This window comes from Mastigoproctus giganteus, chromosome 2 (genome assembly GCF_048544385.1).
Source record: "Mastigoproctus giganteus isolate SK-2022 chromosome 2, ASM4854438v1, whole genome shotgun sequence".
NCBI classification, from domain to species: domain Eukaryota; kingdom Metazoa; phylum Arthropoda; class Arachnida; order Uropygi; family Thelyphonidae; genus Mastigoproctus; species Mastigoproctus giganteus.
In genome coordinates, this window is record NC_143576.1 from 72,383,205 (window position 1) to 72,410,805 (window position 27,601).

Consider the following 27,601-nt stretch of genomic DNA (forward strand, 5'->3'; position numbering starts at 1 on the left):
TACATTTTCAGAATCTTCTTCATTCCTATCATGTTGCGTTCAGTTGGGGTGATTCCGCGTTCGACTGCCATTTCTTGTAAACACAAAGGCGAATCGTGTATAAGCGAATTCGGTTCGTGTTATATAAGATAACGTTCCCCTATTTATAAATCGTGTATGATCGAATTCGTGTAATGTAAACACGTGTTATACGAGGACCGACTGTACATGACTTCTTTGGTCATAAATTTTTTTATTCGCTCCTTATGTACCAACATCATGAGTTTTTTTTTATGAAGAAACTATACCGCCAGATGGTAGCTGGTATAAAAATTGTCTACGTACAAGGTGCGACCTTCATTTAGAAGTCCTTGCAATAACTCTTCGCAGACCTTTGAAGCTAAACCTATGGATTTTATATAATTTTCAGACTTACCTTTATAGTTCTTGCTTGACCAGGTATATCCTTCAGTGGAACATAACTTGAACAGCTTGATTCCATACCTGTGCACTTTATTTGGAATATACTGTGGGAATATCAGCCTGCCCCTCCAAGGAATAAGAGTTTCGTCAATGATGGAATCTTCGCTGGGGGAAAATATTTTCTGATATTTCAGCTGCAAAACATCTATGAGGTGTTGTATCTTACTGAGCCTGTCCCCTGGAATAGCAGTTTCACTGCCTGAAAAGTGAATGAGGTGCAACAACAATTCAAATCTGTTGCGAGACAATTTTTATTACTAAATTATTTTTATCAATAGGTTTGGTTGACCAGTAAGATGTAATACTGCTCAATCTTACTAGTCCCATCCACATAAGAAGCCCAAAAAACTTTCTCATCTCATCAGTAGTTGTTGAAACCCACTTTTTGGCTGACTCTGCCGCTAAGCTCAGGTATTCTGAATTTTCTGTTCGGCATATCTGTTTGTTTCTGTTACAATAAGATTTATTACTTCTCCATAAAAAAATAATGAAAATGCCTCGAGATAAGTAATGTTTCTTGATACGTCTATTTGCAGTCCCAATTTGCTTGTAAAATCAAATCTTTTTTGGCATCCTTCGTATTCAGTCCATTCAATTAGGTGCACTTCTTTCAGTCGCTTCAATCCCAGGTTCTTCAGTCTTTTCAAATTGCTCATCCGTGTTTTCTTCTTCCATCCAGTCTTTCTTGAAGCACTTCTTCAATATTTTCCGGTATTTCAGTATCTCCTTCATTTGAAGAAATATCCCAGTCAGGATCTTTTACCGAATCAGAGTTGAAATCTTTTTCATCTTCAGAACTACTACTAAGATTTTCAGCAATTTCTCTCAGTTCCTCTTCCTTTAGTAATTTTCTTTTAGCCATTGCTTTTTAGATTTTTTTTTTTTTTTTTGTTTTGTTTTCCAACACACTTGTACAAACTTGTGGAGAAACACAACACAATAATGGGGATAATACAGTGCGCTAACAAACTTGTTTTCACAAAATTTCTAACAATAATGACAAATTTATTATGATGTTTGAGAGTTTATTTTACTGCAATTAGTTTTATTGCAGCATGCACAATAAACTAATTATAAGCGATCTTCATAAGTATACCATAATAGCGTCACACGTATGGGGCCAACACGGCATCTCAAGAAATAAAGTAACCTACTGGGCCACGACGTCAGCCACATATATGCCAACACAAAAATTTTTTTGATATTTTAAGCAAAAAAAACTGCATAACGCTGACATTTCAATATTTATTTTAAAATTACTAGTCAAATGATTCACTAAATATTTTTTGGCCCTGGGGAATTTTTTTTCTTAAACTAGCTTGGCAGTCAACGTGTTAAAGAATGGATATCTGATTCACGTCTTTAATAAAGCCATCAGAGACACCTCCAAGTCCGTTAAACAACCACAACCTAACATCAACAAAAGAAGCACTTCCATATGTATACCGTACATACTTTCAAACAGCTCTAAAAAAGCCAAGAAATTCTGGATCTTCACCTTTTACAAAAGTTAGCCTCCATCAAATAGATCATAAAGCTACAGTCCAACTAACCTGATAATCCTATGTAGGGAAATCATATAGACATCTACAGTGTAGAATAAAAGAACACAAAAAAGATGTAGAACATGGCAGAATTCAACAATCTGATACAGCTCTCCACGCCTTCCAATGTGGTAACACCTGGAATTTCTGTAACACAAGCATCCTTTCCACAGATACAATATAACAGAAGAAAATTTAAAGAAGCCTTTCTTTTCAAATTATTTGGATCCTCAGCAATCAATAGAAAACAGGGGGTTGATTTCAACCCACAATATATTCATCTCTTTAAAGGAAAAAAGAAGGTTCAAGAAAAGAACAACAAATTAAGCAACGAGAGGAGCACACAGTGTACACCCTCTTCCAGACCCCAGAAGTAGCCTACATATCTGAAGAGCAAAGGTCAACACAAATATCTCTACACTGGAACCAGGAACCTGAGCAAGAGAACAAAGGTCACTGCACAAGCACCCTGGATGCAGGATGGGCAACCAGCACTATTCTTATTGGCTAACTATATGAATACCTAACCTATAAAAATGTATTGCTGCCTGAACCTCTTGCCCATTTAGGTCTGAGTGTTCGGCAGGAGGAATCAGTCAGTAGGTAAGATGTTTATTTATTTATTTAATTAAAAATAGGTTAACCTAATTTGCAACTGAAAATAGCTCATTGTTACATAGCTGTAAAATAGAACTGTTCCTTTTGAGCGTAATCATAACTTAGATATGCTAATTGTTGATTTGCTAATATCAACTAGAACTTTTCATCCATTTTCTGTAAATTAAAAATTATCATATGTAAATACATTTAATTTGATTGTTATTTAGATCTGCCCAATGTAAAATAGAAGTTTTTTGTCTCCCAACAGCAAGGTCTAATGATGGGTATCGGAAAGAAACCTGAAACGTTACTCGATGTATATTAGTTTTGGTAACATCTAAATAAAATATATTAAAACTCCACGTGGTATAAAAGTGGTAATTTAGATATATTATAATTTAAAATGGATAGAAACCACGCAACGTCCTTCCCTAACCATATTAAATTGTAATAGGATTTTTCTTGCTCAGACCCCACATGAGTGGCACAAATTCAAACTAAGGAAGGATGGTTGGTTGCAGAATAAATGTGTGGAAAATTGTCTTTGGCCAGTAGGTGGGTGATTGCTGGAAGAAACTTCCATTTGTTGTTTGAATGTTGATAACTGAAATAAATTCAAAGAAGAACCAGACAAACAACTAAGAATTAATAGAAGAAATGCGAGGGGTGTGTGTGTGTGTGTGTGTGTGTGTGTGTGTGTGTGTGTGTGTGTGTGTGTGTGTGTGTGTGTTTTTCAAGGTCCAATTCATCAATAAAATTTTAATGTTAATAATATAATGGTAGAATCTGCAAAGAGAATATATTCTATTCTTATGTAAGCCTGAAGAGGAAACTTTCCAGCTTTCACTTAACACAGAACTTATCATGTAAAACTTCAGGTAATAGTGAAAGGAGATGTTTTGTGATAAAAACTTCCTATGGATATTATTTAATATGGTAGAAGAGAAAATAACTGATAAATTATGAGTGAGGAAATGTGAAATAAATGCAGTTTAAGTGTAAATACTCACCATGCCTTTGTTAAGATTTTTATTTATCATACAAAATGCATGAGGTGGTATTTCACCCTAAAAATAAAGCAATAAAAAAATATTAGAAAAAGAAATGGCATAATATTATAAAAGCACCTAAATATTAAAATTAAACTCTTGCAACAAGAAGATGGTTTTCCCATAAGTAAACCATAATTTAAGTTTTAATCGCCAGTCTACCATGTAAAGTTATTGTTGAATTTTCCAAAAATATTTTGGAAGTTTCAACAATAATTTCACGTGTTATATATGTATTTTTCACATATGTGCTACCATATATGAAAAAAATATATATTTCTTATTGGTTATTGTTAATCCCATTTCCCACTCCCATATGGTATTATCTGCTGTAATTTAAGTAGTAATTTCACATGGTAGAAGAGTGATTAACCCCTACTGAATAATGGTTTAATTATTAGTTTATAACACCACATGTCACCTCATTCTTTGTCTTAATTTGATGATAGATAATAGCTCATTGTAACATATAATTCCAAGTACAATAAAAAAATCCAAATAAAATATAAATTGAACCATCTCAGGTATAAACATTATTTTTAAACAATACACCTATATAAAAAAAATGTTTCTTTGCTGAATTTCAAATCTCAAAATACTAACAGTGTAAAACTATTTCTGATGGTTTAATTCTCACTTTCAATCTCAATGAAACAATCATAGAAAAGAAAATGAAATAAATTTGATTTTATGTCTAATACATTACGTAATAAAGACAAGGAAGATGAAATTTTATAGTCCTCACTCATACATAGTTTTATATCTTGAATAGCAGGGCAAATAAAATTACTATATATATAAGTTTGTATTAGGATTAGCAGAGGCATATGATGCAAGAAAGCAAGCTTATACAGCATCAGCCAAAAAAAAAAAAAAACCTTCCCATTTCATCCATCCATTCACTCGAAATGTTTGTCTAGTTCATTTATTTAAGCTATGAAATTCCACACCAACAAATGGAAGTCTGCAAAAGCAATCAACTACCTGTGCTGGCTAAAGGCAAACTTCCACACAGTCATCGTGAAACAAGCGGGTATATGGGCTGTGTTAGGGTAACTAAGAATAAGAATAGGTGCATGTATACTTGCATAATGCACAAGGGGCACAATGCCATAATGCTAAGAATAAGTGCATGTATAACATGCTAGAATTATAGTAAATAAATTTGATGAATTTGAGGTGTTGGTCAAGACATCAAAGGCGGATATTGTTGGGATATCAGAGACATTACACAGATATTAGGTGTCACACAGATATTAGGAATGCAGAATTGGAATTTGGGGAGTACAATGTGCACAGAAAGGATAGACAGGATAGAAAGGGAGGAGGTGTTATGCTGTTAATTAAAGTAAAATCAAAAGAAGTGCATCCAGTTGATATAGATGAACAGTGTACTGTTGAGTCAGTTTGCTGTAACTTAAGCACTGCGAAAGCAAAAATAAGAGTAGGAGTGTGTTATAGGCCATATGACTCGAATGAGTACAATGAACAATTGTACAGACAAATAGAGTAAGCTAGTAAATCAAAATGTCTCATACTCGGGGATTTTTAACTTCCCAGACATTGACTGGAACTGTGGGTTGGTCACTGGCACACTAGTAAGGCTTTTGTGGATTTATTGGATGATTGTTTTCTGCAGCAATATGTTCGAGAGGCAACCAGAGAGGGTAATACTGTCAATCTAGTTATCAGCAGTGATCGTTCATGTATTAAGAATTTGCAGATAAAGGAACCACTAGTGCTTCCTTTATCTGCAATGATCACAGTGTACTGATGTGGGATTTATTTAAAGATATAATTACTATCAGGGGATAAAGGAAAAGGATTTTTGGTTTTGTAAAGTTGAGTACAGTGGTCTCAGACAGTTTTTAAATTCTGTACAGTGGGATCAACTGATGATATTACCAACAGCAAATTCTAAGTGGGAAGCATTCAAGGAATTAATCGTGGAAGCTACTAGACATTTCATACCTATTAAGAAATATTGTTCAAGGTTTAGACCTAAATGGTTGTCAAATGAACTAATGACACTAGTGGAAGAAAAGAAAAGTGCACAGGGTGGATATAAATTACCAGGTGACACAGAAGGCTATGGCAGATATAAGCTAGTCTGTAATCAAGTCACAAAGGAGGTTAGGCAGGTGAAGCCAGATTACGAGAAATCTTTGGCAAAGGATGCTAAAAAAAAACAGCAAGGATTTCTTTACTTATATAAACTCTAAAAGGAAGGGAATGAATCTGATTGGTCCACTTGATATCGAAGGTTGACTGTTGATGATCCTGCTCAGATAGCAAACAAACTGAATGAGTATTTTGCATCTACATTCACACGAGTTAAGGTTTGAAAATGCCAGAAGATTATCAAATTGTAGCAGGGTGCTTAATGATTTTGTAATAACTGAGAGCAAAGTGGAGCAGAAATTGTTGAATTAAACAAAAGAAAGGCACCTGAGGTAGATGGGATCTATCCAGTTATATTAAAGGAGGCAGGAAAGGAAGTAAGCAAACCCTTAGCCATAATTATGAGAGCATCCTTGGACTCAGGTGAGGTTCCCATGGACTGGAGATGTACAAATGTATCCGGAATTCACAAAGGGGGATCGAAGGGTGACACAAGTAATTACAGACCAGTTAGTTTAACTTCTTTTCTGGGTAAAATAATGGAGTCGCTGGTTAAAGATGCATTGCAGGATCATCTAGACAAGACTGCAGCAATAATTCAGACACAGCATGGGTTTGTTAAGGAAAAGCCTTCTCTGACAAATTTGATTGGTTATTAAGGAACTGGATGCAAAAAATGTTTTTGATATCATATACTTGGATTTCGGGAAAGCTTTTGACAATGTTGCACATGGAAGACTACTGTACAAATTGGAGCAGAATGGTATTAAGGGTAAATTGCTACAATGGATAAAAGGATGGTTGAGTGGGAGGGTGGTAATCAATGGGTGCTGCTCTTCGTGGACTAATGTTATTAGTGGAGTCCCACAGGGTTCGGTGTTGGGTCCACTGTTGTTTTGTATATTTATCGATGAAGGTATATCAGGATTAGTGTCAAAGTTTGCAGATGATACAAAGGTTGGCAGGGTTATTAATGACAGTAATGGCGGTGTGCTACTGAAACAGGAACCAGAAAATTTGGGGCAGATGGGCTGAGAAGTGCCAACTGAAGTTTAACCTTGACAAATGCAAAGTACTGCATATGGGTAGAAGTAACCTCAGAGAAACGTACTAACTGTGTGGCATTACACTTAAGGTGGTAGAAAATGAAAAAGTCCTGGGAGTAATTGTGCAGTCAGATATGAAGTTTTCTGAGAAATGCAGACAGGCTGCCAGGGCAGGTCATAGGGTTCTGTTAATGACATAGAGGAATTTTCCTAGCAGGGAAAAGGAGGTGATTGTCCCTCTGTATAAGGCAATGGTCAGGCCATGCCTTGAGTACTGTGTATACAGTGGCAGATTACCCATTAAGGCAATGAGGCACGTGCTAGGGGACCCCTAGCCAAGACATTTTCTTATAGTGTTCTAAAATAGATTAATGTTTTTGGTAAACATAAAAAATCTTGATTAATTTAAGCAAAAATTTAATCAAAAAATTCAAAAGTACAAAATTTCATTTATTTGCCACCTAACTTTTATTTATTTTTTATTCTGTTTTTTTTATTATTATTATTTTTCCTTAGGGGCATTCGCAACTAAGACCATATTGCTCCGGGAATATGCGGTGGTCATACCCTGACCTTTCCGCATCCTCCGTATTTGGTGGTCACGGACTTGAACCTCAGTCTAATCATGAAGTGTGTGCTACGCACTGCTGCTCCTGCCCACCTGGCTACAGAGGCATCCTCTGCGTATATGTCTGGAGGCCTCATTTTAGGAAGGATGTAGATTTGCTTGGGCATGTACAGAGAAGGGCAACAAGATTGGTGAGGGGAATATGAAGGGATCCACTTACCAAGAGAGGCTTAAGTTCTGCAAATTGCAAGCTGGAGACTAGGCACCTGCGTGGTGATCTGATTGAGTTGTATAAGGCCTTGAATGGGTTGAGCACGCTGAATTCTAATGAGATTCTTACATTTGTTCAGATTACAAACCTAAGGGAGCATAAATTCAAATTAAGGAAAGACAGATGTAGAATAGATTTGCAGAAATTTGCCTTTAGCCAGAGGGTGGTTAACTGCTGGAACAAACTTCCATCTGTTGTTGTGGAAGTTGATAGGTTAAATAAATTTAAGGAGGAACTGGACAAACATTTAGAGGGAATGGTTGTGTGAATTTTTTTTTTTTTTTTTGGCTGATGCTGCATAAACTCATACACTGCTTTCTTGCATCACATGCCACTATATCTATTCTACAACTGTCTTTCCTCAGTTTGAATCTATGCCCCCTCTTACATTCTTAATCTGAGCAAGCGGAAGTATCCCACCAGTGCTGAGCCTGCTCAAACCATTCAAGGCCTTATACACCTCAATCAGATCACCTCGGAGGTGCCTAGACTCACTTCAGGAGCTGCAATTTACAGAACTTAAGCCTTTTGTGGTAAGAGCACCCCTTTGTTCCCCTCACCAATCTTGTTGTCCTTCTTTGTACTTATTCTAGCAACTCTACATCCTTCCTAAAATGAGGCCTCCAAACCTGTACACCGTACTCTAGGTGTGGCCTGACCACTGCCTTGTATAATGGGATAATCACCTCCCTGTCTCTGCAAGACAGGGAGGTGATTATCCTATATATCACTGACAAGACCCAATTTCAAGACCTGCCCTGCCACCCATCTGCACTGCTCAGTGAACTTCATATTTGACTGCACAATTACCCCCAGGTCTTTTTCACTTTCCACTTCTCTGTGTGTAGTACCACACAGTTGGTAAGTTTCTCTTGGGTTAATGCAACCCATATGCAGTACTTTGCATTTGTCAATGTTAAACTTCAGTTGCCACTTCTCAGCCCATTTGCCTAGATCCAGTTGGAGTAGCATTCTGTCTTTAACAACCCTGCAACCTTTGTATCATCTGCAAATTTGGACATTAATCCTGATATACCTTCATCAATATCATTGATAAATATACAAAACAACAATGGCCCAACACTGAACCCTGGGGAACTCCACTAATAATATTTGTTCTTGAACAGCAGTGTCCATTGATATGCTATCATATGATATCAAAATTATTTTTTACATCCAGTTCCCTTGTGACTACATCATAATATCCAGTCAAACTGGTCAGACAAGACTTCCCCTTAAACTCATGCTGTATATCTATTAGTCTGTGAATCTATATTTATCAATCATATTGATGAAGGCATATCATGCTAAAAGAACATGTTGGAAGATGATACAAATTTATCAATCATTTTAGTTGGCAGGAAGATTAGTGACAGTAATGAAAGTATGCTACTGCAACAGGATTTAGAAAAATTAGGCATATGGGCTGAGAAATTGCAATTCGAGCTTAACACTGACAAATGCAAAGTACTTCATTTGGGTACCAGTAACCCCAGAAAACATACCAACTGTGTGATACTACACTCAGGATAGCAGAAAATCAAAAAGACCTAGGAGCAATTGTGTACTCAGATATGAAGTTCTCTAAGCAATGCAGACAGGCTACCAGGTCAACTCATGGGGTTTTGTTAATGATATACAGGAATTTTGCTAGAGGGATAATGAGGTGATTATCCCATTGTATAAGGCAATGGTCAGGAAACATTTTGGGTACAGCATACATGTCTGGAGGCTAATTTTAGGAAGGATGTACTGCATGTGGAACAAACAGGGAGAAGGACAATGGGACTGATGAGAGGAGCAAAGCAGTGTTCTTACCAAGAAAGGCTTAATTCTGCAAATTGTAGTGTCTGGAGAGTAGGCCCCTCTGAGGTGATCTGATTGAGGTTTTTAAGGCTTTGAATATATTGAGAAAACTTAATGCTGATGAGATTCTTCCTCTAACTACGCACAATGAGGGGGAAGGCACAAATTAAAAATGAGGAAGAACAGTTGCCACACAGATGTGCAGAACTTTGCCTTTAGCAAGCAGATCGATGATTGTTGGAACAATCTTCCATCTATTGTTGAAGTTGATAGCTTGAATAAATTAAAGAAGAGCTAGACAAACCACTGGAATGAGTGGACAGGTGAAATCAGAAAGGGGTTTTTTTTTTTTTTTTTTTTTTTGACAAATGCTGTATAAGCTTACTTTCTTGCATCATTTTTCTCCAGGAATGCTAATACTGCCATTAAACAAAAATATACCACAAAGATAATGTAAGAAAAACCAGTCTTATGCAATTCAGCAGATTAAATTATAAAATTAATTTTTTTTTTTTATTAATGCTGCATTGTACCTGGTGACAAATTTCAATATAAATATAGCTCACCACAAGTGACAAGCACAATTTATGAATCTGATAACCACACACAAATGCCACTTCAACTTCACATTTCGGGGGATGAGAAAAAAGGTCATATAGTACTCACTTTGTTTGCTAAAATTACACGAATATCTGTAACAACAAGCTGATTACAGGGAGCATTTTCTGGTGCTCTTCTGTATGTAAGGAATGTTCTTGACCCACTATTGTTAACATTTGCTGGGCGCCCATATGGAGTAGTCTGTACCACTTCACTATCTGCCATGACTCTTTCTTTGCCCTCATACAATACACTGCAAGATTAAAAATTCGTCAGAGTAGACAATAACAAAAAATACATTAAATATTATTTAATTGTAATCAAACAATAATTAAATTTGTTAAATAAGGAGTACTTCAACTGTCTTCCTGACTTTCTCCAACTCTTATTGCTAATTTATTTTAACCATTTTATTTAGAGAGATTAACTTGGTATATGCTATGCATAACAAATTGGTGCTACTATAACTGGAATCTTTTAATTAAAAAAATCTATATCTATAAATATAAAATCTAGAATTATACTGATATCCTTTGGTTTAAAAAAAAATGAGGTATCACATCTTATTACAATTAACAACAACAACAAATGTAAAAAGCTGATACCAGTGACCCCCGCTTAACGCAGAGAATTCATTCCGAAAAAACAGAGTGGTAAGCAAGGGCCGTATTCCAGTAATGTAACATATGTATTTGTGAGTCGCAGTCTCACAAATAATAAATGGTAGTGAAAAGATGCCAAATGTCGGTCAAAATATTTAATATTAAAAATCTGTACATATAAAATATTTTCCGTTACATACGTGTCAAAATTAAACTTAAAATGCTAATTAAAATCATGAATCGATTAATCCGATAGCCCTGCGCTGTCGCGTTCTCGTAACTTGGGTCAATCTTGGCCCTGTTCCTAGTAAACTAAAAGGTGTTTTAATTTAAAATCCCCCGCAGCATTACCACTCAACAATAAAGTCAACTGATCCATCGCAATGAAGCTTGGCTTGTTTTTATCTTCTTTCGATATGAAACTTCTTTTAGGCATTCATTTCCATAAAAGACCTGTTTCATCTATATTAAAAACTTGAGAAGAATAACACCTCTCTTCAATAATTTTAAGGTCTTTTTTGAAAGTTTCACCTCCTTCTTGATCTCCACTTACAGCTTCTCTCTGAATTTTAAATCTATCGAACCAGCCCTTACTAGCTTTAAATGGTTGCACTTTTTTTTTTTTTTTTAAAGTGAGCTTCCTTCAGATCATCATATAGACTAATCACTTTATATTTAATAATATTTAATTTAAAGGAATTGTGCATTGGATATTATCTTCAATAAAATTATTTAGAAGTCTCTCCATTTCAGTTATAATAACTGGCCTAGCCATAACCAATTTAGTTGCTTGCAGTGGAACAGCTGTCTTTCCCACTGCTAAAATTAATTCTCTATTTTTTATAATTGTTCTTACAGTTGAATCTGCTAATACTAAATGATTCCACACATCCACTTGTCGCTGAACGGAATCATTCACTTCAAAACGTATAATTTAATTTTCAAATTCAGTCCTCCTTACCTTAGTAGGCTTCGTACCACGTCAATACATTGTTGCTTTTTAATTCTAATCCACCATTATTCAACTTCGAAAATGTAACTGCATTGCATTAATTATTATACAATGTTCGAGTAAACTGTCCGTTACCTAACACTGTACTGAGTGATGACTAGACTTCAGATAAATGCATATAAAGCAAATATTACAAGCAATACAGGTAGTTCTCGACTTTACAAGTTAATTCGTTCCTAGTGCGCGCGTTCATAAAGCAAGAATTTATTTCCCATAAATAATGTTAAAAATAGTGATCAACAATGACATTAGTTAACTAATTAGTTTATGTTTAAACAATGACTGATTTATCCAAAGAAATTAAAACATAGCCTGTAAAATCAAGCAAATTATAATAATAAAGAAATTATTTACGACCTATAAATGTTAAAGTATGTTTATTCTTCATCATCAACTAAATGCACACACATTGGTCACTCATTATTGGCTTGGCATTCATTGGTTTGTTGCACAAGGAGTCGTTTTCTTAAAAAATGCTTCAGGGGGTGTTTATTTCCAAGATAATCTTCTCTTTTCTTTATAAATTTGAATAGCATGCATAAGCATTTTTTAACGGAATGCACAAATTGCAACTAACACTATTTGCATGGAGTAACAAGTTTGCGAAGCTTTGAAAAAAAAAAAAAAAGAAATGAAGAGAAGAGAAGAGAAGATTCTGAAAATTTCTGTTTTATACCATTGAAGATGTCAGTAAAGGGGAAACACATTTCACCACAGTAAAAAAACCACACAATTTCAGCTATAGGTATTTTCTCAAATGCAATAACATCGAGTTTACTACCCGTTTATAATTGCTTGCAGTAACAGAAAAGCCCAATAAACCAGAAAGTGCAAATTGTTTTTGTTTTATGGTCATAACCTCCAGAAATGTACTTTAGAAAAATATCACAAAACCGTTCAAAATTGATTCTTATAACAGAACATATAATAATGACGAAAGTGTAGTGCATTTTAATGATTTGAATTGGTAACTAATATAATTTTCACTATAAAAACGACCTTTTAGAGAGTTATATAGCAAAAATTTCAACTTCCGAGATCGTGGAACGAATTACCAAAACGCAATGTGTTACTGGGTTCACATTACGATATTTTCAGGATACAATGGTATCTCTGGAACGGAGTAATATCGTAAAGCTGGGTACACTGTATTGTATAGCTACACGCATGGTTTGAAATGCGTGTAGCTATACAATACAGTATTTATTGCGATATTTATGAATGTCTAAAAGCTGATACTTTGAAAGAAAAAAAAAAAAAAACTTGTAAAATGAGAACTGCCTCTATATGTGATAATTTTTTTAAAATTTTGATCTCGGTACTACGTAACAAGCTCCATACTGCAATTAAATTAGCGTGGAAGAAAATTTCACTGAGCGTGGGAAAATTTTGCAAGTCGACGTGGAAAACTTTTCAATGCTGTTTTGCTATTCATTTTCAAGCTATCGACTAGATCGGATGAAATGTTGTTGTTAAACATGCCAAAAATTTAATCTGTACATTGGTAAAAGAGCTTTAGAGTGAGATATTGGTTATAATATAATAGTGTTATACCGAATCAACATAGAGTGAACCGTGTTATAACGAGGGCCTGCTGTATGTCAATCAATTAAAATGCAGCTCATCTCCATCAACACAAAGATGCTAGCTTGACTCTTAGCTAAACTTCACTTCCCATATCATTTTTGGGGCCGTGCTAGAGCACATGGTTACAAAATTACAAAATCATTTCTTATGAAAAAAAAAATAGAATGGCCAATCATGCTAAAACCTTCAGTACCTTTCAAAATCTTGAATATTCACTTTATACTCTGATGGTTCTTTATACATACATTTGGAGTTGCTGCTCAGAAATAAGCGGTAAAACCAAATGAAATATTGTCCTATGAAGTTTACTAATGTAAAACCATTAAATGATTACTGCCCAAAAACAGAAACCAATCCACACAGACTTTTTTAGTATCTTTTAACCGCTTCCCGGAACATTTTTTCCCTGAAAATGTGCTGTAATGAATCAATTGTTTATTTTACAGATTAAAAGCATGCATCATGCGAATACTAATTGTATAGTTTTTCTGTTTTTTTTTTAATTTTTTTGTAGAAAATACATGGGAGTAATTAACCCATTTGGGTTATCCCGAGTTATCTTGTGTACGGCAAAAAGTGTGCAAATTATACAGATTTTTTTAATTGTTGTTTTTATTATTTGTTTTTAGGAGCATTAGTAACTAAGGCCATATTGCTCCGGGGATATGCGGTGGTCATTCCCTGACCTTCCCGCATCCTCTGTATTTGGTAGCTCACGGGCTCGAACCCCGGTCTAATCAAGAAGCATGTGCTACGCACTGCTGCTCCTGCCCACCTGCCATTTTTTTTTTTTTTAATTAGTGCTTGAGCTAAAAAAAAGGCACAGAAAAAGCCTTCATTATTCATTATATAAATAAATTTAAAAAATCAAGTGGAACGCAAAGCAGTAACCTCCCACCAAAAGCAGTAATCGTGAACTAACTACATTCTAGTTAGTTCACGATTACACAGCTGCCACAAATGGACAGGCAAGGTAAGTGTCGCTTATGGGTGGCAGTTCAAGAGGGCACAGAAATATTTTTCAATATTGTTTTTGTGAATTATTTTTGTGGGTTCAGTATTCTGCATTTAGGGCAGCAAATTATATTTTGCTTATTGGCGGCACAGGAACGTGCGTGCTACTGTTCTGACATTGCTATACAATATAAGTAAAACAAAAGCCAGTCGTCTGCTGCCAGGCATAAGAAAATCCTGAAAAAACTCGGGATTTACCTGCCTAATGCAAAATTAGCCAGATAAATGCCAGAAAAATACGTTTCGGTCCTTTAGAGGTATTATTGTTTGCTTCGGGTATTATTGTATCCCGAGATATTTCATTTTGTTTCAAATAACTTTTAAAACTAAAAACGAGATATCTCGGGATAATCCACGAAGCGGTTAAAAAAAAGACTCATCTTTCACCAAATTTTTTTATAAAGTTCCATCTCTTGATATCTGATTCAATCAAAAATTTGACCATTATAACACCAGTTAAACAACCAGTTAAAACTTGCCTTTTCAACAGAGACAAAGCAAATTGGTCAAACTGGGAATTATTTTAATTTGTAATTGACATTATACCAAATGAAGTTTCCATTGCATACATCACATCTACAATGTTATGTCTCAATAATCCACTACCTTTTGTTGCATGGACTCCGCTTCCAGTTTGCAGTCCACTTCCACCGACAAAACAGTCAAACCTGGGATATAAACACCACTCCAAAATAATTCTCCAAACACATCACTTTGCCACATTTTCATTTCTTGCAAGTATTTGCTTTTTATGCTACTCTATACTTTTGTGTACGATTATGTACACAAAAATAAAGTACAGATAACCCTCGTATAATGCAGTAGTTAGGTTCCTATAAAATGTTGTGATGTGCGAAACCGGGTTATACAGGACTAAGAAAAAGTACAAGGGGGGGGGGGGTTACGTTCTAAAAGCTAACAAAAATACACCAATCTAGATTTCATGTATCTTCTACTCTCTTTAAAAAATCAGTAATCTGGGTTTGTTTGCTTTTGCTTGATAAATCTTTGTGAATTTCATCGTATGGAACTAAGAATTTTTTGAAGCTCCCTTTTGAACTGTGGGCTCCTATCATTCAAGAATCTGCATTCAAAAAATAAGATTCTAATCGCTCGGCTATCTTTATGCCTTCTCTTATGCTATCATCCTCTAAATTGTTTTCTTTTTACCTTCAATGCCATTTCCACAAAATTTGCTTTGCCAGCCTTTTTTTCAACAAGTAATTCTTGAACGTCTTCAGTAATCATAACCTTTTTAAATTTTTTTTTTACGAGCATAGGCAACTAAGGCCATGTTACTCTGTGTATATTGTCTATAAGATTCTAATCGCTCGGCTAACTTTATGCCTTCTCTATGCTTTTTAGCATAAAATTTGGAAGTCTAGAATTTTCATCTGCACTATCATCCTCTGAATTGATAAATACACAAAATATTCAATGGCCATCACAAGGCAGGCAGGCATGCATGCACACACACACCTCAGCCTGCCAATAAGTACAGTAGAACCTCATAAATCTGGCATCCTTAAGACCCAGCACGTTGGTTTTTGTAAATTCCGGTTTTTAAAGGTTATGCACATAGCCTAAGTATTCAGAAGTAATTCCTTACTGTTATTGGATAATGCAGTAGCTCAAACACCACAGAATGATAGTTACCAGCATTAAGCTAACGTGTTAATGCACACTGTCAAATTGGTCCAGTGTAGGGTTTACAATACCAAGATTCCAAATACCGGTATCCCAGTCATTTTTTTTTTCCGGTATTCAAATCCTGGTATTGATACAAAAATACCCGTTTTTTGGTACTAATTTAAAAAATAATTATCCACAATTTATTCACATAAAGGTTATAAAATCAACAACAATAAATCATTAATACTGCTGAATTTGCAAATAAGGGGTTGTTATACACAGTACAAATGCAATGGAAACCTGAAAACGTCATGAAACTATAAGACATCTTATAAATATATTTCTCTTAGTAAGTATAGTGTTTGTGGAAGCAAAGCACTTAAGGAATAAAAAATATCATTATGGAAATATTTCCATTAGTGCCAGTAGGGTAGTGCATTTAAAGAATATGGTGAACAATGGTATGGCAAGTGCAGAAGGGTTAAAATTAAAAGCTTCTGGACAACAGTTTAAGCCCTCTATTATGTCGCTGCTTCAGGATGCGACACTTAGTGCATTTTCAGAGAGGGTGTTGGTATGGGGCAATTCAAAGGTATTGTGAACAGGTGATCATGAGGTAAAAGATGAAAGTGTTTCGTTGTGTGGGAAAAATATTCTGTTTTTCCCACCAAAGGAAGAAGGGTGAGTTTAAAGAATAACACTGTGACTGAGTCAGATTTAAATTAGATAGGGGCAGATACATAAATGCATGCAAACCCCTCTGGGGTTTTCACATAAGCTTGTGTATAAAAAAAGTAGTACAAGGGGTGATTGTAACTTGCAATCAATTCAATAAATAAATAAATAAATATTCAATAAAGGAAATAAATAAGGTGCTCACACCAAAAGAGGGGTTTGGGGCAGTTTTTCGGAGGGGTTGCAGACTTCCAGTGGTAGTTCTGGGTTCAGTTCGCGTCCTGCTATATAGTGAGGGGATCCGCCAGGCATGTTCCTGTGCTACAAGTTAATCCGGAAGTTGAATAACAAGCCAGTCAGATAGTGCCCTGGCTTCGACTACTGCTGTGGTAATTTCCTTCAGTATTAACAGAGAACTGTTCTCGAAATCCCAAAATAAGACAGTACTAGAAGAGCTATACAGCAGAGATGCAGAGCTCAACGAGAGAGAGAGAGTTGAGATTGTTAATTGAGAGAAACTTTATGGAAATGACAGCATGTGTTAACAGATTAAATGAGAAAAATGAATAGATTAGATGTCAATGAACACCAGTTATGTATTGTAAGTAGATTTGTATGATAAATGTCTTTGTTTTATATTTGGTCATTGCTCTTTAGAAACTGACAGCTCACATATAATATAATACATATACTTGTGTGTGGGGGGGGGATATCCCTCAGCTCCTGGAAATTAATTTTTTAACGCAGTCAGGTAGTCTTCACTAATGTGGGGCTTAGCACTTGAGCTACTGTGCGAAAATCATAACAATGGCCACTGATGGCGATATTAAGGTACATGAAAATAAAAATTAATAAATAAATAACCCCCCACAACTTATATTTGGTTTCCTCACCAAGCTTAACCGTCAGTCCCTTTTTTTCATTAATACAGATATAGTGCCATAAAAAGTCAAAAAGGAATCATTTTTTTATTTTTGATAAAAAGGAAATAAGATTTTTTGAAGATAAGGGAATAAGGGGGGAGTGGTTAAACTGCAACTCGTCTACGACCATCTCAGCAAAACACCAACCAGCACAGCACAGAATCCAAAAGGATGTTTTCTACAGCTAATTAAATATGTACCAAAATTAGATCCAGTTTAAACAATAACACTATTGAGTTTCTTAAGAGCTCAATTTATTCTGACAGGTAGTGTGGATGCTTATTTTTGTTTTTAGAATAACTGTATGTTTTTGCTTTGTTTTTGTTTAGTTTTTTTAATAAAAGTTTGTAATAAAAGTTTGATTTAAAATGTGAATTCAAGTAATTACTTGTTTTATCCTTATTTTATTTTACCTGATTGTCATCAAAATTTAGGGCAAAAAAATTTTTTTTTGGAATGCCGGTATCCTGGTTTTGACCAGTACTGTGAGCCCTAGTCCAGTGGATACCATATTTACCTAAGAAATGACATACAGGAATTTTGCGAGCAGGGATAAGGAGGTGATTATCCCCTTGTAATGAGGCAATGGTCAGGCCACACCTTGACTACTGCGTACAGGTCTGGAAGTCTCATTTTAGGAAGGATATAGAGTTGCTAGAACAAGTACAGAGAAGGGCAACAAGACTGATGAAGGGAACAAAGGGGTGCTCTTATGAAGAAAGGCTTAAGTTCTGCAAATTGCACCTTCTGGAGACTAGGCACCTGCGAGGCGATCTCATTGAGGTGGATAAGGCCTTGAATGGATTGAGCAAGCTCAATGTTGATCGGATTCTTCCTCATGCTCAGATTACAAACCTGAGTGGGTATAGATTCAAATGCTACCTCCAATACGAGTGTTGATTCGTTCATTTTTTAACACGAGGCATAAATAGTACAATACAATGTAATAAGTACTATACTGTGAATTAGTATTATATGTCTTGCAAAATGAATAATTTCATGTATTTCAAATCATAGTACAATGATGTTCAATCTATGAAATGTGTAAAACGGAAAGAAATTGGTGTGTTTTTTGTTTTTGTTTTATGAAAACCCCAAACACAAGAGGTATTAGAACCTATAGTACTTAGTACCATGTCTGGGTTAGAGATTGAGAAAACGAAAGAAAATATTTGTCGACATTAGACTAAAACTTCTGTAGACAGTAATTTTCAGGAAATACATACGAAGAAAGGCTGTTCCAGAAAACGGCAGTTGAATGAATAAAAAAGGAAGATGAAAAGTTGGTTCTGTGAGTTTGAAGTTGGACAGTAAATGGATGTTGGCTGGTGGTAGTATGTGTTCGGACTGTTTTGAAAGAGAGAGCAGGAATTATAGAAGTCAATTCAGAAGAACAGTGCCCATGGAAGTATTTCTAGAAAAGGCATGCAGCAGAAACAGTACGTCTGTGAAACACCAAGTGGACAGACTCTGTTAGAGAGGAGTCATTAATTAACCTAACTGCCCTCTTCTGAATGGAATCTAGAAGCCTGAGCGAGGTTTTGGGGGCACCGTCCCAGATGTGGGGACAATATTCCATGGTAGCGTGGATTTGCTATTTGTACAGAGTGAAACAGTTGTTTGGAAGAAAAGTAATGCCGAAAGCAAAAGGGAAAACCAAGTTTTTTAGATGCAAAGAAAGCAATATTTGTAATGTGCTTGTGCCTAGAGAGATTAGAAGTCGGGGTAATCCCCAAAAGAGATATAAAATTTTGCCTAGAATTCGGAGTGTCACCAATGATAAGCATAAGAGCAGAAGAATCCTTTTTGCGAAATAAGACAAGACTGAGTTCTAGAAGGATTGAAATCAACTAAGTTGTTTCCCTGCTGGAGAATTACCCAAAGATCAGCATTTAAGGAATTGGTAGCGGATATTCGAGAAGTTAAAGCTGATTGAGCAGGGCAAGGTTTCTCAAAATGGAAAATGGAATGCAATGTGCTATCATTGGCAGAACTATGGAAAAGATTTCCAGGCACTGGAAGAAGGTCATTAATATTCAAGAGGAAAAGAACTGAACCTTGGGGGGACACCACCATTAGTGGAGAAGTTAGAAGACAGAGAGCCATCTACCATTACCCTCAGTGAGTGATCAGAGAGAAAACTGGATAACCAATTACAAAAAACAGTTGACAAACCATCAGATGGAAGCTTGATTAGAAGACCTTTATGCCAAACCCGATCGAAAGCCTTTGAGATGTCAAAAGCAACTGCTTGTGCTTCCCCGAACTTTTCCAATGAATATGTCCATAAATGGGTAACATAAGCCAGAATATCACCAGTGGATCGACACTGACTGAATCCATACTGGCGATCATCGATCAGACGGAAAGTTTCTAGGTAGTTTAAGAGTTGGCAGTTAATTGATTTCTCCATTACTTTAGAAAGAGTAGAAGTAATTGCAATGGGACGATAACTGAATCGGAGGGATTTGTCGCCCTTTTTAGTCACTGGCTGAATATGAGCAAATTTTCAATCAGAAGGAAAAACACCTTTGGAATAAGAAAGTGTAAAAAGGCAGCAAAAAACAAGAGTAAGTTCGGGAGCACAGGTTTTGAGAAAAAGTGGAGAAATACCATCAGGACCTTGAGCTTTCTTAGCATCAATATTTGTCAAAATACTTCTGACATCCTTTTGACGGAAGACCACAGGAGACACTGAATGGAGCATTGTTGGGAATGGTGGGAGGTGTTTTACCAAGATCATTAATACAGGAGCTTTATCCTTGGCTGAAGTGACAGCAGAACCATCTGGTTTTGACAGAGGTGGGAGCAGAGATGGGCAAAAGTTGCAGTCAATAGCTTTGGCAAGAGACCAGAATGCTAAGCTACCATTAGGGTAAGAAGCAAATTTTCTACTCTTAGCCTTTTCAAAATCTAGTTTGGACTGATTAATAACTGCTTTACAATTGTTGCAAGCTTTGGTGTAGGCAGAAAATGAAACTAAAGATTTGGAATCAAGCCAATTACGATATGCAATGTTCTTCTCTTGAACAGCCTTAGCATATTTATTGGAAAACCAAGGTTTAGATAAAGAATGAGATTTTAAAGTGGATTGTGGAATAAAGGATTCCATTCCTACAAGAATAATTTCACTGACACGATCTGAGCAAACGTTGAAATCAGAAGTTTTGAAACAGTAATCCGACCAAGGAAAAGAAGAAAAAAAATCTCGCAGGTCATCCCATTTTGCATTCTTGTAATAAATAAATAAATAAATAAATCTTTATTGTGAAGTAGAATTACAGCTCAATATCCCATCACGGCGACGAGCGCCAGGGGTTCACATATATTGCCAAACAATATAAGGTTGGGAATAGCCATGAAATAAAGGCTCCATTGGAGAAGAGACAATCAGCAAGTTGTGATCTGAGGTGCCTAAAGGACCACTCAATTTGACCGTGTACTTAGAAGGGTTGTTTGAGAGAAAAAGATCAAGTGCATTGGCTATGGTTAGGATTGTCCCGTATTCTTTTAGGTAACTGAACAATCGGTGCAAGGTCATTAGTAATTGGGAAAGGCTCAGCATCTCAACCAGCTGGGTCGGTGTGACTAGAAAATGGAAGCCAGCTCGAGTTGTGAACATTAAAATCACCAAGGAAAATTACCTCACTGTTAGGAAAGTTGGACTGGAGAAAGTCAAGTTGCAAAGAGAGGAAGTCAAAGAGTTTCAAATGATTAGTGGAGTTGGGAGAATGGTAGAGACAACATATGAATTTGACACAACAAGATTCCAAATTACCAAGTCTCTGACAGGGGATATCGGAATGGACATACGCACAAGTACCACCTATGAGGCAAAAGGAATCATACACCGAATAATTTGAGCAACTGAGATGAGCAGTATTTGAATCAACCGATAACTGAGATTCTGTTAGAAAAAGTACATGGGGTTTAGCAGACTGCAAGTGGAAATGGACATCGTTGAGATTAGAACTGAGACCACATATATTTGTGAAATGAACCAGAAAGTGTTTGGGAGGTTTAGATCTTTTCACAGATAAGCTTACTCTATTACTTTTGATAATTCATGGTGTATTCAATAGTAAGAAAAGTAAGTTTGGAAATATACATACATAAATCTGGCACTTGCAGTGCTCTTAAGTTCAGCTGGCATATTTTCCCTTTCTGCCTTGTAGAAATATCCAAAAAGTGATGGGTTTTTAAAAATACAGATTTTTCATATTCTATTATATACATTCTTTGCTGCATTATAAAGTTCTATATTTCATGTGGTGATGGTGATACTGTATTTATAATCAAAATAACCATTTTGATTATAAATACAGTAAATGCTGTAAAATCCAGCAGTTTACAATGCAGAATTATTTAAAATCCAGTATAGTATGTTTTAGAGGAAAAAAAAGAACAGTTTTCTGTGCAGATAAAACTTTACAGTTTCTTCAAACCAGCTTTATTATGTTCAAAAACAAGTACAACTTCTGAGCCCTCTATCAATGGATAAATCTATTGTCTTTTTATAGTTTTTAAATAAAGGCCCTACAGTGAAATTTTTTTATTTCATTTCATCAGCACTACCTATATCATTAAATTTTCTATTGATTTGTGTTAAGTTTTGTCTTTTAAGGCTATCATTTGCTTCACTAATCTGGATTATCGCTTAATCTGGATGACCTCTTCCCCAATTAATCCAGATTAGCGAAGGTTTACTGTATACTTGGCAAAACGGAATGGTGGAATAAGACCTGCCTGGGGCAAAAGTATATGACATTTTAGAGCAGATATCTCTTTAAGAGCATAAAAGGCGATACTGTTGTACATGTTGGCATTACTTATATTAAGAGAAGGAGATCTGGGGATGTGCTTAACAAGTGCAGGGTAATGTTGATAAAAAGTTGTGAGATTGAATTTGAAAGGGTTCACAATTCTGCCCAGACAGAACAGGTGGGAGTACATGTTCAGAGCCTTGGCAATCAATTCAGCCCTGGAGAGACTGTGCAAGGCACATGGGGTAGATTTTTTTTTTTTTTTTTTTTTAACAGTGTGGTCTGCACTTGTAAACAGGAGAGCCTGTTTTTACAGGGATGGGATATACTTAAATAGAAGGGCTACAAGAAAATTTACAGATGCTATCGAGACAGTTATAGGCAAATAAAGCATTACTAGCTTGGGGGAATATACAGACTAACAGATTAACTAGAGATGCAAGAAGAGGTGAAAGAGATTGTTTCACTGCTTCTATCGGAACAGGAAGCAGCCTGGAATGCAAGGTGTCAGTGATTATTTCAAGTTCTGCTGTGGACCATCACAGAGAAGTAAATACGTGGGCTGTGTTATGATAACTAAGCATAAGAACATTTACATCAATGCTAAGACCACTGTAAATAAATTTGATGAATTTGAAGTACTGATTAATTCATCAAATGCAGACATTGAAGAAGATATGTTGTCACTTAGACATAAGAGAGGCTGAAATTGAATTTTGAATATATTAAGTACAATATAAACAGGAATATATAAACAATATATACAGGAGAGACAGGACAAAACAGGTGGGGAGGTTAAGCTTAGTTAAGAAGAATACGTAAAAATCTAAGAAAGTGCACCCAGTCAACATGGTTGACCACTTGCAACGTTGAATCAGTTTGGTATGAGAAATACAGGGGGCCAGTAAATCAGAATGTCTTATAATAGGGGATTTTAACTTTCCAGATGTTCACTGGAATTTTTGGATTGGTCACTCATACACTAGCAAGACTTTTGTGGATTTACTGGATGACTGTTTTCTACATCAACATGTTAGAAAGCAACACTCTTGGTCTGGTTATCAGCAGTGATTCATGATGTATTAAGAACAGCAGGTTGCCCACTACGTGGGAGTGATAAATGGTGCACTAATGTGGAATTTAATTAAAGCCATAATATAGTCCAAGGAAAAGGAAAGGCTTATGCTTTTGTAACATTACAAGTGGTGTCAGACAGTTTTTAAATTCTGTGCAGTATGACTAAATGATGATGTTAGCAACAGCAAATTCTAAATGAGAAGCATTCGGGGAAGTAAACACAGACGCTACTGGGCTTTTCATACCAACTAAGAAATACTGTTAGAGGCTTAGACCTAAATGGATAACAGACAAGACTTGTGGCATAGAAGAAAAATGTGTAGGATGCATATAAATTTTCAGATGATACCTCTGGTATATATAAATTAGTCTTTAATCAAGTCACAGAGGGTGTTAATCAAGCTATGATAGATTATGAGAATTCTCTGGCAAAGAATTCAAAGAACTGCAACTAAAGCTTCAATGCTTATATTAACAACAGAAGGAAGGGGTGAATCACATTGGACTGCTTAATGTCATTGAATTAACTGTTCATGATCCTACTCAGGTTGCTGACAAAGTGAATAGGTATTTTGCAACTACAATCACAATTGAAGAATTCTTTAGGGAAAGAGAAGCCAGAAGTTTATCAAACTCTAATGATTGTGATTACTGAAAGGAAGGAAGAGAAACGGTTTAAGCTAAACATAAGAGACACCTGGGTTTGATGGAATCTATCCAATTATATTAAGGAAGGCAGCAAAGGAGAAAAGAAAACCCTTAGCCATAATTATGAGAGCATCCTTGGATTCAGGGGAAGTCCCAATGGACTGGAGATGGGCCAATGTATCCCAAATTCACAAAGGTGGATCAAAACATAAATAATTACAGACCTGTTACTATAACATCTGTTCCAGGAAAAAGGATATTTGAGTGAGAATAGACAGAATGGTTATTAACTGACACTGCTCTTTGTGGACTAATGTTATTAATGAATTTTTCATAGAGTTCAGAGCTGGCCTCCTATTGTTGTTTTCAAGATTTATTAATGATAATTATGGCAGTATATCAGGCTTAATATCTAAGTTTGCAAATGATACACAGTTTGGCAGGGTGGTTAATGACAGCAATCAGGGTGCACTACTGCAATAACATCGAGAAAAATTGGGCTGATCAATGGGAGTTGAAGTTAACATCAACAAATGCAAGGTGAAGCATATGGATAGCAGTAATCCCAGATTAGCATACCAACTGTGTGGTCCTACACTCACAATTAGTGGAAAATGAAAAAGACCTGGGAATAATTGTGCACTATAATATGAAGTTCTCTGGAACTAAAACTTCAATGCTTATATTAACCACAGAAGGAAGGGATGGATCACACTGGACTACTTAATGTCACTGGGTTAACTGATGATCCTACTCAGGATGCCAGATGTCAGGTGCTGACAGGATGCCAGAACAGCTCGTGGGGTTTTGTCAGTGATAAACAGAAACCTTCTAGCACAGATAAGGTGGTGTTATCCCTCTATACAAGTGGTTATGCATCATCTTGAGTTATTTTGTACAGGTCTGGAGGCCTCACTTTAGTAATGATTTAGATATGCTGAAACAGGTGTAACAAAGGGAAACCAGATTGGTGAAAGGAATAAAAGGGTGCTCTTACAAAGAAAGTTTTCAGCTCTGCAAACCGCAGAACTGAAGCCTTTATTCTGGAGATTAGGTGCCTGCAGGGAGATCTGATTGAGGTGAAATGACAAATTGATTGAGCAAGCTAAATGTTGACATTCTTACTGCTTATGAGAGTAAATACAGGAGAGATAAATTGAAACTGAGGAAGATTGGTTGCCCGAGCTGGATATCATCATTCTTCTCTTTCTTGGCGATTTCCTTCTACTTCTGATTCATTCATTCATTCTCTCTCTCTCATACACACAGGGTAATTTAGAATTTTTTTTTTTTTTGGCTGGTGCAGCACATGCCTCAGGCTTCCTTGCACCATATGCTAATAATAATAATAACAACAACGACACATGTGCAGAAGTTTTTTTCAGTCAGCAGGTCGTTTGGAGAAACTTGTTTGTTATTGTGAAAGTGGGTGGACTGAATAGATTCAAGAAGAACTAGAAAACTTCTTGGAGGGTATAGATGAGAGAAGCATATAGGGGGTTTTTTCCCACCCTTTGGCTCATGTTTTAAAAGTTTGCTTTCTTGCATCATTTACAAATATCAATGCTAAATTATCTCAGATTTCGGGTGCAGTAAGTCATTGATTGCATAGAAGTGTTATGGACTTGCCTTCTGTTATTACATATGGCCATCCTGATCACAGTTTGTCCTTTAAACTGCCAATCTCCTTGAATCGTCAAATGGTAGTTTGTACTACTTTAAATGATATGTCTACTTTTTGTCAATACTTCTCATTGAATAACTTTCTTTATACAGTTATAATAGCACTTCTTTATTTCAACACTCATTTCACCTGTTACTTATTTTTTGCCATGTTTATCATGAAACACACAACTTATACCAAGCATTCCTTCAAACAAGAGTTTTGATTTTATTAAATACAGCTCTTAATTTATATTACAAACCATTCAAAAATCATCTAAATTTTCCATAATATCGAAACAATACTCCAATTTCTAGATCCATCTACAAAATTCTACCATATTCAGGAATCTTCTACACCTTTCTGGAATAATATCAAATATACTAGAAATTCCTTAAATATTATTTCAGTTTTTTGATATTTATACATTACAGAAAATTTTAATAAAAATTGATAAACAACTAAGTGCTATTTTAATAAAAAAAATAAATAAATAAAAACAAAATGTGATTCCAAACTTTTAGACAGGAGTGTATGTACAGTGGTTGGTTTACATATCACAAACCAATAATATGTGTTGGTTCACAAAGTTATAGTGACAATTGTAATATTATGTCATATATTGGCACTGCTTGTTTGTTTGTTTGTTGTTGGGTTTTATTGGCGCATTAGCGACTAAGACTATAATGCGCCAAAACCTGGTCATTAAAAAATAAAATTTTTAGTGGCCTAACGAATTAGGTCACCAAGTCAAAGTATAAAAACAAGTATAAACGGTAAAAGGCAAATATCAGTAAACAAGAAACATTAAAAGAGTTGATTTTTTAAATATGGGTAAAATGGTTTACTGATTTCAAAAAGCTAAAAATAGCAGACACATGATCATTGTCAGATAAAATCTGACTGAGTGTATACGGCTCAGTCAGATGATTAAAAGCGGTAAAACGGATATTGCTAAAATCTGGACATTCAACTAAAATGTGTCTTATTGTTAAAATTGTGCCACAGGACTCACACATAGGAGGGTCATCAGCCCTCAGCAGAAACGAATGAGTTAAATGACTGTCCTATGCGGGTCCGGGCAAGAACAACTTTCTCCTTACGATTCCTGCGCAGACTAGACTGCCACGGTTCGATTACAGGCTTTATGTGATATAATTTATTCACAGTCTGTCTATTCCACGAATCCTGCCATTGGGAGTGTATCTTCTCGTGTATTATTTGCCTGTAATCTGTATAGGGGACTGACAGGCAGCAATTATTATTGGGAATTGCTGATTTGGCTGCGGCATCAGCCAAATCATTTCCCCTAATCCCAATGTGGCTGGGAATCCAGCAGAAGCGGATATCATATTCACGTCCACGGAGGAAGTGAGTCTTCTGCTGAATATTAGACAGAACTGGATGAGGATTATATCTCACAGATATTAAAGCCTGTAACATGCTGAGAGAGTCGGAATATAAAATGAACCGTTTGTATTGGCATTCACTAATGTGATCCAAGGCTAACTCAATAGCGTGCAGCTCTGCAGTAAATATACTGCATTCCGAGGGAATCTGCTCTGATGTACAGCTGTCTGTAAAGACTGCAGCAGATCCCACATATGATTCCGACTTCGAACCATCTGTGTAAACTGGCGCGAAGTCAAAATGTTCAGCTCGGTGTGCTGAATAAAGCTGCAGGTAGACTGATGATGGAGTGTCCAACTTTGCCCAATTTCTAAGAGTTAAGTCACATGTCGGGAGATGAGCATGCCAGGGTGGAAAGGGTTGCTTTGGTGTTTGGGCAACCTTGTCTACCTTGATATTAAGTTCATTGAGTAGCTCTTGGAGACGAATACCAAAAGGACGATTGGCAGTCTTATGGGTATTGTACAAGTTTTCCCATCGTGGCTCAAAAACGAATGGCCACGTTGGATGGTCTGGCAGGGATTTCAG

At 36.0% G+C, this 27,601-nt stretch overlaps 1 protein-coding gene across 3 annotated transcripts in view; it reads right to left on the reverse strand.

Annotated features, from left to right (window-relative positions):
* The window catches only part of Crag (DENN domain-containing protein Crag), an 878,555-nt gene that overhangs the window by 780,706 nt on the left and 70,248 nt on the right, over window positions 1-27,601 (reverse strand). For all 3 annotated transcript variants that reach the window (XM_090389072.1, XM_090389068.1, XM_090389077.1), the window contains 2 exons: window positions 10,134-10,320; window positions 3,617-3,673 (listed from right to left, as the gene is read on the reverse strand). In XM_090389072.1, coding sequence (XP_090245198.1) covers window positions 3,617-3,673; window positions 10,134-10,320 — 244 coding nt within the window. The remainder of the gene's footprint in view (window positions 1-3,616; window positions 3,674-10,133; window positions 10,321-27,601) is intronic.